Source organism: Talpa occidentalis, unplaced genomic scaffold, assembly GCF_014898055.3.
Source record: "Talpa occidentalis isolate TD23 unplaced genomic scaffold, MPIMG_talOcc4v2.1 talOcc4.16, whole genome shotgun sequence".
Classification (NCBI taxonomy): Eukaryota; Metazoa; Chordata; class Mammalia; order Eulipotyphla; family Talpidae; genus Talpa; species Talpa occidentalis.
Window position 1 is genome coordinate 17,760,681 of NW_023601653.1, and position 13,665 is coordinate 17,774,345.

Sequence of the window (13,665 nt, forward strand, 5' to 3'; positions counted from 1 at the left end):
TGCCCCTCGTGTTAAGTTAGTCATTGCTGAGTGTCTGAGAGGCTGCTCCATACTGTTCAGAGTGGAGATGGTCAAGGACTCTGGAGGACAGTGCTAGATCTGGAACTGTCACTCAGAAACACTCTTCCCCTGTGCTTTGGAGAAAGGTGGTGAATAAAATGCTAAAGGAAAAGAGAAGGTGTGTTGGGGGGATAGAACCAGTACTGGCATGGAGCCCCACTTTCTGCCCAGGTCTGGCTGCTGGGACTGGCTATTTTTCTCTGCTCTCTAAGGATCTTTGCAGCCCAGGTTTCCTTCTTCAGAGCTGCTTCTACTCCCTTAGTTCCAGGGAGTGGTTGTCTCAGAATAGAAGGTGGTGTTCACACCTCTCCCTAAAGGGAAATGCGCAGGTCCTTTCCCTGGGAAGGTTGTACTGACAGACGCTGTGAGAAACTGATGGGAATAACAAGCTTGGGTGGGAGAGAGTCCAGAACCACCAGAAGTTGTCAGTGTCCAGGTGTCCTCACTCACCCCCTCTCAGTTTCTTCTGAGTATAGGAACTAAAGGCTTCAAAGACAGTTTTTCTCCATGTAATCCTAAAATTAGGGCTTCCTATATCTCCTTCTTCAGAACTCACCGTCTCCCCACAAGAAGGAACTGGGAGCCCTTTCTTCAGGAAGACTGAGTTCTTAGTGCCTTGGCTGTAGAGGTGAGGGCCAGGTGTTAGGTGCTCACTGCCTTTCCCACACCTTTTTGAGCTGCATGGGGATAAAGAACTGGCCTCTCAAAGGTACCTGTCTTCTAGCCCCTGTTTCAGATCAGCCCAAAGCCCAGACTAAAGAGATTTACTTTACTTAAAATCAAGAAACAGAACTTTGTGTCCCTACAGAATTTCTTTTGTCAAGAGAAAAAGAAATGAGGAAATAAAACCTTTAGGATCAAACAAGTGGCATGACGTCCGTTCTGTACACTGGAAACTTATTTCAAGTTCAGAATGTACTATCATCACACTTGAACTACAAAAGGAAGTGGCCTAAACAAATTAGATCATCATTTTATAAAGACACTTGACTGAAAAAAGATCCTTAAGGGAAGATGCTTTCTTCGAAAACATAGGTACTGAATATTCTGTATAGGTACGTGAATGTATTAATGAATGTCTTACCAAGGATGCTTACCAAGCCTTCAGAATAATTTTTTCAGTACAGGGCAGCTCAGTTAGCAAGAAAACCAAGTGGTGGATGCAGGAGTCCAGTGGTTTGCTGAGAGGTTCCCTCACTGAGTGTCTGGACAGTTCACAAGTGTGAGTGAGCTCCATGCAGGAAGCAGGAAGGTGACTTGCCAGTTAGCATGTGTTCCTAAGACAGGGAAACAGCTCACGTTACTCTGGTACCTATGCCTTTAGGGCAGTGCTGAGGTCCTGGACCTCTTCCCCAAGATGTGTCACCCAACACTGGGGGCGAGGAGGGCAGTGTCTTCCCTCTCCCCAGGCAAATCCATTGGCTTATCTGCTAACAGCCTTTTGCTTGTTGGGGCTTAGACATGCTGCTTGTCCACAGGCCCTGTCTTATCTTTCTGGTTTTTACCTTCTGTTTCTCTCCCTCTCTCTTAGTGATTTGTAAATCCTCGGGCATGATGCTGATAAAAACAAGCTTTTTATTTTGCCTAAATCACTACTTTTGAAATCACAGGTAAAGATTGGATTTCATAGTCTATGTCAAATCTGAGATAGTGTGACTCTGGCAGAACCCCAGAGAGCCTTTCTGGCAGAGTATTCCAAACCAAGTCCAGTGTCCACACACATCTGAATGATCGTGTTCGGGGCACAGCAGAAATGGGGTTCTTACCTGGTTGGTCACTGAACTTGTCCAAATCTTTTGAAGTCTCGCATATTTTATATCTTAGTTGAGTCCCAACTAAGCTATTTATTATCTGTGAACCTCAAGAAACACACAGGTATTTTTTATAAGCCTTGCTTGCCATATAAAATAGGGTGTGTCCTGTATACCTATGTTTATTGCAGCACTATTTACAGTAGGTAGAACTGGAAACAACCCAAATGCCCAAAAATAGATGACTGAATCAAGAAGATGTCGCATATATACACAATGGAATATTATTCAGCAATCCAAAAAGAAACTCATGCCATTCGCAGCAACATGGATGGAACTGGAAGGAATTATGCTCAGGGAAATAAGCCAGGAGGAAAAAGAATAATATCAGGTGGTTTCACTTATAGCAGGAATATAGGGGAACCAAATAAGACATCAGTGTAAAAATATAGTAACAGTACAAAACACAACAAAGCAAAAACAGACAGTTATAAATCAGAGACATCCTGCAGGGGAGGAGGAGGAAGCGGTATCAGAGGGAGGGAGGGAGGCGCACAGGGGACTGAGGTGATGGTGCATGGGTGCATTGGTGAAGGAAACTCTATGGGGACTACACTTGAGGGGGTGGGAAGAAGCAAATATTGTTTAAAAAAATAAAATTAATTAAAAAAATAAAAATTAATAAAAATTAAAAAAATAAAATAGGGTGTGTGTGAATACATGAATGCATAAAATCTTGAGCACAGTGCTTGATTCACAGTAAAAGTCCTCAGTCATTGTTGTAAGAGAGGCAGGTTCTAGAGACAGACCACCTGGATCTCTATCCTAGCTCCAGCCTGGACTAGCTGTCTGCCCCAGGCAATTGACTTTTCTGTGCTCTTATTGTAAAATAGTAATAATAGTAGAAACTATGCTGGAGTCTTTAATAATTAAATAAGATACTGTACATGTCACTGGTGTGAAACTTCTCCTCCTGGACATCTGCCAGGATTGTCCTGCCCTGCCCTGCCCCTCCCTTGAAGTTAGGTGGGGCCAAAGCAATGAGTGGAGAAGTCTCAGGTGCCTCTGCTGGGCAGGAAGTTTTTAGCAGGTCTCTGCTCTTGCCCTGACTACCAGCAACATTCCAGGTGCTGGAAGCTCTGTCACTGCCTGGGTTCCTTAACAGATGCACAGCACACTGGTTGAAATGAGTAAATCCACCTTATTGTTTAAACCACTAATGTTATGAGTTTATTACCATAGCCAAGCCTAGCACCTTCTGACTGGTGCACCATAGGAACAGTCTTGACTGCAGACCTCAAGTTCAATTTCAGCTAAAATGAGCAAGATTGCAGAATGTCAGCTCTGCCCACTGGGACACCTGTGCCACAAAGATCTGTGAAAGCATTTGGATATTGAATATGGAACATGCAGCTCCTTTGTGGGTCTGTCTGTAAAACCACCCTCACATGTACTGTTAACTGGGAAATGAGGGCCAGTTTAAAGGACCCTACCCTCTCCTCATATTGGGTTCAAGCAGGGTTTCTTTAAACAAAGGTTTATTGTATCAGCCTTGACTAAGCAGGTGATTATCTGTCCCTGTGTCTGATCGCTCTGTGCCCCTGTGCCCCTCTGTGTCCCCCAGAGCCCCAGGGGACTCCTTACATCTCAGTACCCTTAGTTCTCCAGGTGTCCGTGTGAAATGTCATAGGAGCCAGCCCCCCATTTGAAGCCTGAACAGTGTGTTCAAGCTGCTCTGGTAATGACTGAGTTGTGCTTGGCATCCCAGTGAGTAAGGCCTTGTGCTGGAGGACGGGATTATTGCAGAGATGAGTCAGTGTCACTTTTGACGTCTGTCCAGAGCTTAGGCCTTTCCTTAGCCCTTTGTTCCAGAACATTGAGGTGACAGTGGAAATGTTTCTGCTGCCAGAAGGAAAACATGATTAGGAATGGCTTTGCACTCAGATGCTGGTGGTCCTCCATTTGCGTAGGATACCACGATGGCCATCATTGCAAGAGAACCTAAAGAGCCCTGTGGCCATTTTTGAAAAACGCATTATTTCTGCTAGAACAGTAGTACATGTTCATTGTGTTGTAAAACTTCAAGAATACGAAATCCAAATAGAAAGAAAGGTTCCTCATAAACCCAGGGTACAAAGATAACCGTTGTTAACACTGCAGCTTCTTTTCCTTTCATTTTTTACATACAGATAACGTTTTTAAATGAAATTGGGACAATTACAATAGCAAACATTTATGGAAACCGTTCTCTGTGCTGGGAAGTCCTTAAGCACTGTACATGCTATCTCATCTAGTCCTCACGATAACTCTTTGAAGAGTCATTATCTCCATATTTCAGTAGAGGAAATTGAGCCACAGAGAAGCTGAGTCATTTTTTCCAGGGGCATCCAGCTCAGAAGAGGGGGGCCATGGTGAAAATCAGAGCAGCCTGTCTCAAGAGCCCAGGTATTGACTGTTCTGTGATGTTGCCTCACAGGACAGGAGCCTGGAAGGCAGCTTGTGCAATGTTAACCCTGAGCTGTCTGGTTCTGTCTCCTGATTCTGTTCAATAGGAAGTCAAAGCTGCAGCGTGACTTGATTTACCTGAGAGCACGCAGACGGCACATTTAGAGCCAAAACTAGAGCATGTGTCTCTCGAGCCACAGAGTCCATGTGCACATCGGCTCTGGTCATCCATGAGCTTTCGTCCTCCCACACCCCAGCCCAGAAACCAGCACCATACACTACCTCAGAGCAGAGTTCGCACTACATGCGGGACAGCAGGCTCGCACAGAACTTCTCCCCAGCATGTTCACAAAATTTCAGATTATGTTCGGGCATGTGTGAGCATCAAGCGATGATGTCTATAGCTGACTCTTAATTACCCTGCAGAGCTAGGGCTATAAAAAATTGAAAGGTGTGGCCCAGCCGTGGTTCCAACTTCTCCCCTTCACCAAACATGGTTAACTGAGATTTGCTGACGAACAGTAGGATTGATTGGCACTTCAAATGCAGTTGCGTTCCCAACCTGGACTCTGCAGGACATGCCAAGCATTGTTATAACTTAAAGTGGGCCAGAAGTCAGCCAGTTGCCTGTGCGTAAACATTTCTGCGTATGCAAGGTTGTCCTTCCCAGCAATCTGGAAGAGAATAAGGCCACTGTATTGAGACTCTGGAGTTGGGTGCCAGCTGCCGCGGGCTGGGAGATAGAAGGTAGAAGGAAGGGTGATGACTTACTGCTCTGTTCAGTAAGGTAAGATATAAAAATTTCTCTCTCTTCAAAGGTCTATGGACTTCTCAATTGAAAATACCAAGTAGGTTGATTGTTTTAAAATAACTCAATTTTATCTGAGCTCCAGAAGGGCAAGAACTAGTTCTTAATGTATTGCACAATGTTGAGCAGAAAAAAACAAGGAGAGTACATGTGTGTAATAGAACTAATGTATGCTGTGGAGGGGAGAGGCTGCAGGTTACTGGTGGAGGTGATAGAGTCCTGGTCTGTGAGGGGAGCTTCTGTTCTGTTCTTTAACTGGGTCTTGGTTACACCATGTGTTCAGTTTGTGAAAATTCATCTAGCGTTATACTTATTAAATATACTCGGTGCATCGGGTATACTTCAACTGGAGTTTAAATAGTCCTCACTTGTATATGTTACAGAAAATCTCCATTTGATTGAAGTGATGTACAGTTTATTACCTCGGTATTGGAAAAGTCTCTCTACTTGAAATTGTCAGGTCTATATGGGCATAACTTCCAAGGTCTTTTTTTTTGATAAATATATTAAAAATAGGTCTCAAGTGACTGCATGGCAAACTCTTGAATAAAGAATCTTCAGTAAACATTTATTGATAGTTTCCTGTGAAGAGGAGACTACAAACTTAGCATTATCACCATTTGCTTTTCATCACTTCCGACAGCACTCAGAAAACTTCGTAGAGGTAGCATTTGAAATTGATCTCATAGAATATGTAGGATTTTGAAGTGGGTGGATAATAGACATGGCAAATATATGTAAGAGGATATCCATAGACAATCCGCATACGTTCTGGAAACTTTAGGTTATATGGTTCACTTAAGACGGATGGCCTCTGTCAGGGGCAAGGTGAGGCCTCAAAGGTAAGCCTGGGCATTAAAGTGGCCAGGTTGTATTATTTAATTTAGGGAGCCAAAGAATGTTGCTGAGAAGAAGAGTCATATAATCAGATCAGTAGCCCCAGTGAAATCAAACTGCCAGTGTCGTGCTTGCAGTTACCATTAACACCCTGTCTACCCAAAATAAACTTTTTCTAGGGTTAGTGCATTCCTCGTTACTGTAATTGGAGCCTGCTCCTATTTGGGTCCACAGTGAGATCTTGACCAGGTGAAGTCACAGTTCCCCTGTCCTTTTATTATTCATCTTGTTTTCTAGTCTTACAGTGATTTGACACTCACTTCTCTCTGCCCTTTCTTATGTGCAACTGTTCTGCCAGATCAAACACCCTGTGTCTCTTCTTCATGGCAGAAATGTGTGTATTGCAGGAGAAGGGCCAAGAAATCATGTAAACCTACTGTAAATGGTGAAGGAGGCCAGACTCATCATCCTGGGTTGTGTCCACTGTGCTCTGGGCTCTTTCCTCAGGGAGCGAGCACAGGGTGGGAGTTTCCAGTGGCAAAGTATTAGTACTTATTGTTGGATGTGATCCACATTTGCGTCTGGGACACTAGACAGTGTGAGGTCCGTTAATATCTTACATCTGAAAAAGATAATTCGTGCAGCATATATTGTCCCATTTGATTTCTTTTGACTATCAAGGCATTATTCTAATCAAAGGGTTGTTACTTGGCCAATAAGATACTTCAGTCTAGATTGTATGAATCTTTGTTTAGAGATGATTTTCAGACTCTACAAAGACCCACTTGTATTCCTCTAGGACGGAGGAGTAGAATATCCCGATTCAGAAAGAAGACCAGAGTTGGGGGGATTTAAATACAAATCCTGGCTCTAAGCCTCAGATTCCATAGAATATATGGATCAATCATGTTCTCTGCCCAACATTGTAGTGAGAATCAGACAAGCCAACCCTTCTGAATAGCCACAGTGCATGGCACACAGATTGCATTTGCTTGTCCCATTCTAGAGCACAAACACCCCCCAACCCCCATGTCAAGATGCTCGCTGCCACACTGCAGTTCTTTTCCCCAGATGGCCCCTGAGTGAGAAAGTATTTCTTATGGCCTTGTTATTATCGGTGTTTGTTTTTTAATCATGGTGGTTGTGACTTGGGGTTGTTGGTTTCCACTTCTAATAAATATTGTGGTGTTACTTGATTATTCAATTTAATATTGTGCCATATTATTCCATCATAGCTGTTTAACGGTGTCATTAAAAAATAGTCTTATGTTGATGAATGTACCTGCTGAAATTTAACTTTTTCACTTTTTAAAAAATTCTCTGTTAAATGATTAAGTTCTGAATTAGATGTATTTCCCACAGTGATAAAGTTCACTGTGAATGAGGCAGGGCAGGGCAGGTATTCCAGGTACCTGGGCACTTTGGGAAACTAGGACTGACTGGTAATTTTATTCCGTTATGAATTGTCTACCTGACAACCAGCAGTTACCGTCTAATTGGGCAATATTAGGTTGGATCTCCTGGGAGAACTGAATCTCGGTTAGTTTGCATGGATACAAGGAGGAGTTGGACTACCCTGTATTCAACTGGAGAGGATTAGTAGAGATTTTTATCCTATGACTACAGTTAGAAAATCTGGGACTTCAGGTATCTCTATTGTACCTGCACAGATTCCCTCACAGTAAACCACCTCTTTGATTTCAGATCTTAAAGTTCTCTTCCTTGATCTTTCAGGTGGAACGGCATGATATGAACACCCTGAGTCTACCCCTCAACATCCGCCGAGGGGGGTCAGATACCAACCTCAACTTTGATGTACCAGATGGCATCCTGGACTTCCACAAGGTCAAACTCAGTGCAGATAGCCTCAAACAAAAAATTCTAAAGGTAACAGAGCAGATAAAAATTGAGCAAACATCCCGGGATGGCAATGTTGCAGAATATCTGAAGCTGGTCAGCAGTGCTGACAAGCAGCAGGCCGGCCGTATCAAACAAGTCTTTGAAAAGAAGAATCAGAAATCAGCTCACTCCATTGCCCAGCTGCAGAAGAAGTTAGAACAGTACCATAGAAAGCTCAGGGAGATTGAACAGAATGGAGCCTCCCGAAGCACAAAGGACATTTCCAGAGACAACCTGAAGGAAATCCAGCACGCCCTGAAAGATGCCAACGCCAAGTCCCGAACAGCTCCCCACAACATGGAGAGCAGCAAATCCAGCATGCCGGGGGTGTCCCTCACTCCTCCTGTGTTTGTCTTCAATAAGTCCAGGGAGTTTGCCAACTTGATCCGGAATAAGTTCGGGAGTGCCGACAACATCGCTCACTTAAAAAATTCCTTAGAGGAGTTTAGGCCCGAGGCTAGTGCCCGCGCCTACGGGGGCAGCGCCACCATTGTCAACAAACCTAAGTATGGCAGTGATGATGAGTGTTCGAGCGGCACTTCCGGCTCCGCAGACAGTAATGGGAACCAGTCCTTCGGGGCGGGGGGGACGGGCACGCTGGACAGCCAGGGGAAGCTCACCATGATCCTGGAGGAGCTGAGAGAGATCAAGGAAACCCAGGCACAGCTGGCTGAGGACATCGAGGCACTGAAGGTGCAATTTAAGAGAGAATATGGTTTTATCTCTCAGACCCTCCAAGAGGAGAGATACAGGTATTTCAGATTGTTCTCTTGGAATTCTTTTTAGACGTAGATCGCTGACTGCAGACTGATTTCTTGAATGTCTGAGAAGCTAGCTGGTGGTTGTCTTTTTCCATAAACTTGGCATTTGTGAGCCAGTAGTTCTTCCTCATACTTCACGATTCTGAGTTTTATAATTTCTGACTTATAGCTTGATAGTTGAGCGTTCACTTCTGCAGCGCATATACTAAAATTGGAATGATAGATAGAGGTGTGTGGGTTTGTTCAAATATCACTATATAGTCTGTGACTTATGTGCTTATTAAGTTGATTGAATAGACTTTATAAAAAGTTCATTATACTAATTCATAGACCTTTATTTCATTTTGCTCCATAATAAATGCCAATAAAAAAACGACTTCATTGTCCAACAAGATAGGTTTTATTTAGTACCTAAATTTTAAAGTTTTTATATAGCATTTTTTATAGGTACTGTATTTTGCTCATTCAATCTTTCACCCTAAATATAGAGCTTTCAAGAATTAACTTGAGATTCAAGTATCAATTTAAATCTTGTGGATTTTATTTGCTAATTTTGAAAGTCAAGTGTTTTTCAGGCTTAACACGTATTTATCGCTTATTAAATGTGTATGGCTAAATATGAAGTGATAATCCCACCATTTTCTCAATGAAAAGATCCCCCAAAAGATTTTTGAGCAAAACGTATGTTAACTTCTAAAAATGTAGACTAAAAAAGTGAGTGCCTGTCACATACTGTAACATTTGCATTTAGAATTAGCTTGCATGCTGTTTCATATCTGATATCTGGTTTTATATCATGTTCATTTAGAAATGAGACTTTTTTCAACTCATGATTTATGTAACAGTTTTTTTTTAACTTTCTGACTTGGGTATCTTTGTCACATAAGAACTATTTTTGAGTCATAGCTTTTCCGGATTATATTGCCATTAATTTCATCTCAATGGTTTGTCTAAATTCAGATTTTACCCCAAGTCACAGGTATCCATTTATGTAAATTTAGGGTAGTTTGTTTTCATGTTTCACATAATTATTGATGTTTGATTCTTAGCCTTCCTACTGCTTACTTGAAGAGATCTCCAAAAGGCTATTCACGGTACCAGCATCAGACAGCTGTGAAGTCCTATCTGATAATAGTCATTAAATATGTATTGTTTTCTTATCTCTTTTTTTTTTAAATGATTCTATCAAGTGACCTATATAAGCATCTAAAAATGACAGTGGTCAGAGTCATTCAAGGCTGATGCATCTTCCCCAAATAGTGCTGCTTATTTCATTTTTTAAAAAAATTAAGATTTTAAGTATAAAATAAATCCCTGTTCTCTGAAGGGGTGGGAGATGGGAATAGGAGTCTTTGTATTTCTGTTACATTAGATTTATTCTTTTGGAAATGCCACTTGATACACCATGTACAATTTGTAATACGTAATTTTTTTTATTGGCATTTAAGTTCCAAAAGCTAGAAAGTGTGTTCAGTTTAGCACTGGGAAATGGTAGAATTAGCTTGAGTATAAAGGTTAGCTCTTTCCCTATAGTCTCTAAATGAGAGCTGTGACTGCCAACAGGTAGGCACAGTGGGGTGCAGATGAGGGAGGGGCCATCAGAGTTCCAGTGAGGCCTTGCCTGGGGCCACATCCTGGATAGTCTTGTCTCCTAACCCGCCATGGTAAATGTACCAGCCAAAAAGAAATGTCCTGTCATCAGTGCTGCCAGCCAAGCTGCTAATCTGATGTGGGTGTAAAAGCCAGGTTTGGTTTGCATTAAACCTCAGCAGTGAGGACAGAGTCAAGACCTCAGAGACCAGTCCTTTCTAGAGCTGGAATTCAGTGTTAACCCAACAGCAGGTTCTCCACACTCTTTTGAAAACCTGGTCTGCCAGGGGATGGAAGCAAACGGGGCAATGGCAGCGGTAAGATAAAAAGGATGTCCTGCTAGAATGTGCTGATGGGGGCCTTTGAAATGTCGCACTCAGTCAGTTCCTCTCTTTGCAAAGGTACGAGCGACTGGAAGACCAGCTCCATGACCTGACCGACCTGCATCAGCACGAAACAGCCAACCTGAAACAGGAGCTGGCCAGCATTGAGGAGAAGGTGGCCTACCAGGCCTACGAGCGGTCACGGGATATCCAGGTACCTTTCCTCTTGCTGTTTGACACGCCCACTGGATCTCCCCAGCTTTCAATTCATTTAAAAAACTAAAGTGTCTCACTGTAAGCCCCATAGGAACTTCTGGCACTGGAGGAAAATGTTTTCTCTGCACAAACATTTCTTCTCCACCTCATTAACCCCATCAGCTCATGGTATTGATTTCTGAGTAAGGAGGCTGAACTGAGTAAGGAGGTTTACCTTCTGCCTAAATTAATTACCACATATTATTATCTACCCCAAGCCCATCACCTATATATTTCCCTTCCTCCTACCACCACAATTTTTAAAATGTTTTAGACATGATAGAGACCCTGCCTTTAAGAAGGGTCTGTAAGACCCTGCCTGGGGGGAGTCAGGATTAGTTCAGCTGCCCTCCAGCTCAAGACACCATGAACAAGGGCCAGCTTACATGGCATAGACTGAGAACCACAGAAATTTAGACGCTCTGGGTCTCCTATTTACCAACTGTGTGGCCCTGAACAAGCCTTAAGTCTGTCTGCTCATTTGTAAAATAAACGCTTTCAGGTTTGTAAGAATTTTAAGCACTTGTATGTGTATCATATGCCAAGCCCTCACAAACCACTAGACTTGTGTCTTTTCTTCCCAATCACTCCTCACAGCTACCTTTTATGTAGGTTCTGTTACTCTCCCCATTGGTCAGATGAGGAGACTTAGGCCCAGAGTGGTTAATTGACTGGAACAAGGTTTTTCAAGTAGTCCTGAGTGAATGACTGCCCTGGAGAAGGTAGGGCTCAAAGGGGTGGGTGGAATAGGGGTAGGTGGAAGGAAGAGGTAACTGGGTCAGGATGAACAATGGTGTGTTCCAGCATTAATGTGCTCTGGTGCTATAAGGAAACAGGATCTCTTTCCTCTCCCACCCAGTTCTACTGAGATAGAATTGACATAGAACTTTGTATTAGTTTGAGGTGTACAGAATAATGATTTGATGTGTATATAGTGCAAAACGAGTTCCATTAACATGCATCACCTTGCAGTTACCTATTTTTTTCTTGTGGTGAGAGCTTCTAAGATTCATTCACCTAGTAGTTTTCAAATATGCAACGCAGTATTGTCCATTCTAGTCACCAGACTATGCATTCCATCCCCAGTGCTTGTTTATCTTATACCTGAATGTTTATACCTTTGGACTGCTTTTACCCGTGTCCCTTACCCCTCACTGCCTGCCTGTCAACCACTAACGGCTTTGCTGCTGCTTTCAGTTTGGCTGTTTTAGATTCCACATGTAAGTGAAATTATATGGTATTTTTTTTCCTCTGTCTAATATTCTTCATATAGGAAAATGCCCTCAAGGTTTTTCTTTGTTGTCTCAAATGACAAGATTCCTTTTTATAGCCACAAATTCCTTTTTATGGCCGCCTACTATCCCATGTACAGTCATGTACTATATAACTATGTTTCAAGGATGGACCACATACATGACAGTGGTCCCCATGTATAACCTATATTCCTGGAGGGCTGTGCCATCCATGTTTTTATAAATATTTCTCAGAATGTATCCCCTCTATTAAGTGACACATGACTGTATACCATGTTTTCTTTCTTCAGTCATCTGGAGGTGGACACTTAGATTGTTTCCATGTCTTGGTTATTGTAAATAATGCTGTAGTGAAGGTAGGGGGCGGGGGCAGATACCTCTTTAAGATAGTGATTTCATTTCCTTCCCAGAAGTGGAATTGCTGGATCATATGGTAGTTCACTTTTTAATTTTTGAGGAACCTCCAAACCTTATTCCATAGTAGCTGTACCAATTTGATTACTTTAAAAAAAGTGTATTCTTCAAGAAATGCTCAGCTTCTTTTGTACAAATTTCCTTTATAGGCAGTGTTCTGAGGGCTACTGGTACTTTGTATCCTACTTTCCAAGGAAGAAAACTGAAACAGAGATTTCCCTCCAGTGACTGAGCTGGAATTCTAGCTGCCCATGTTTTGTTCCACTCTGTGATGAGGGCTGATCATATGCTAACCCCAAATGTCACCATAAACAATTCTAGGAGCCAGAGCATCAGAGCTGGTAGGAAATGTTTGCCTCTGAAAACTGTGATACAGAAGACGGTTGGGGGATTCTGCCATGCCCTGGGCTAGGAGGCTTAACCTCCCTGCCAGCTGGTTTTATTATTTAAAATCAGTTTAAATGTTAAGTGTTGCCTGGTGAGCAGTGTGGTCAGTATGGTAGAACATTCTATTTTAATAGAGCATGTCTGGGATGCCAGGGGGATGTCTGAGTATGTGGTTTTTTTATTTAGTGCGATGGTTTGGGCTAATTTTGTTCTTCCTTTTTTAAAGAAAGTACTTATGGGATGAAAGGGTAAGATAAAGGAACAGACTTCACAAGGGGAGCTTAAAAATCAGAAGAGTTCATTTCAACATTTTCTGGCTTCATCTCCAGCTCAGAAGTACAAAGGGGGACATCCTTGTGAGTGACTGGAGGGGGTTTTCTTGTCCAGAGAACTACCATATACTGGCTCAATGGACCTCAGCTTCCTCATCTGTAAATGGAGATGTTACTGGACTCTGCTTCAGTACGCTATCAAAAATATTTAATGGGAAAATACTTAACTGAGTGCTAAAGTCTTTCCCTGACACATTATAAGCAGTCAAAAAATATTATATTCTTACAGTCAGGGGACAGATTAGTATAGGTGAGGTAGCTGTTGCCTACAGACAAGCAAGGCTTTTGTTTTTAAGCAGCTGAGTTTTGTCTTTTTACCCTGCATTCCCAATTAAAAGTGTTGAAAAGATAATCTTTCTTCTTTCCTTGTCCCCCGTAAGTTAAATCTGGACCCAAGGAAGAACTAAAAATTGTGGAGCTGAAAAATACTTATGTAAACTATTGGACATTAATAAACAAAGTGAGGCTTCTGAGGTTAAAAGGATGGGAGATAAGGAGAAAGGGTCAAGCAGGCTAGGAGGGACAGTGGTGGCAAATATTGAAAATAAAT

The 13,665-nt window shown here is 42.4% G+C and overlaps 1 protein-coding gene across 7 annotated transcripts in view; it reads left to right on the top strand.

Annotated features, from left to right (window-relative positions):
- Positions 1-13,665, top strand: part of TMCC3 (transmembrane and coiled-coil domain family 3) — a 130,840-nt gene that overhangs the window by 110,803 nt on the left and 6,372 nt on the right. For 6 of the 7 annotated variants that reach the window (XM_054696126.1, XM_037513859.2, XM_054696125.1 and 3 more), the window contains exons 2-3: positions 7,636-8,552; positions 10,553-10,688. In XM_054696126.1, coding sequence (XP_054552101.1) covers positions 7,651-8,552; positions 10,553-10,688 — 1,038 coding nt within the window. In that variant the 5' untranslated portion in view covers positions 7,636-7,650. Of the gene's footprint in view, positions 1-5,032; positions 5,044-7,635; positions 8,553-10,552; positions 10,689-13,665 lie in introns of those variants that run through there. The other variant, XM_054696128.1, reaches the window with a different exon arrangement.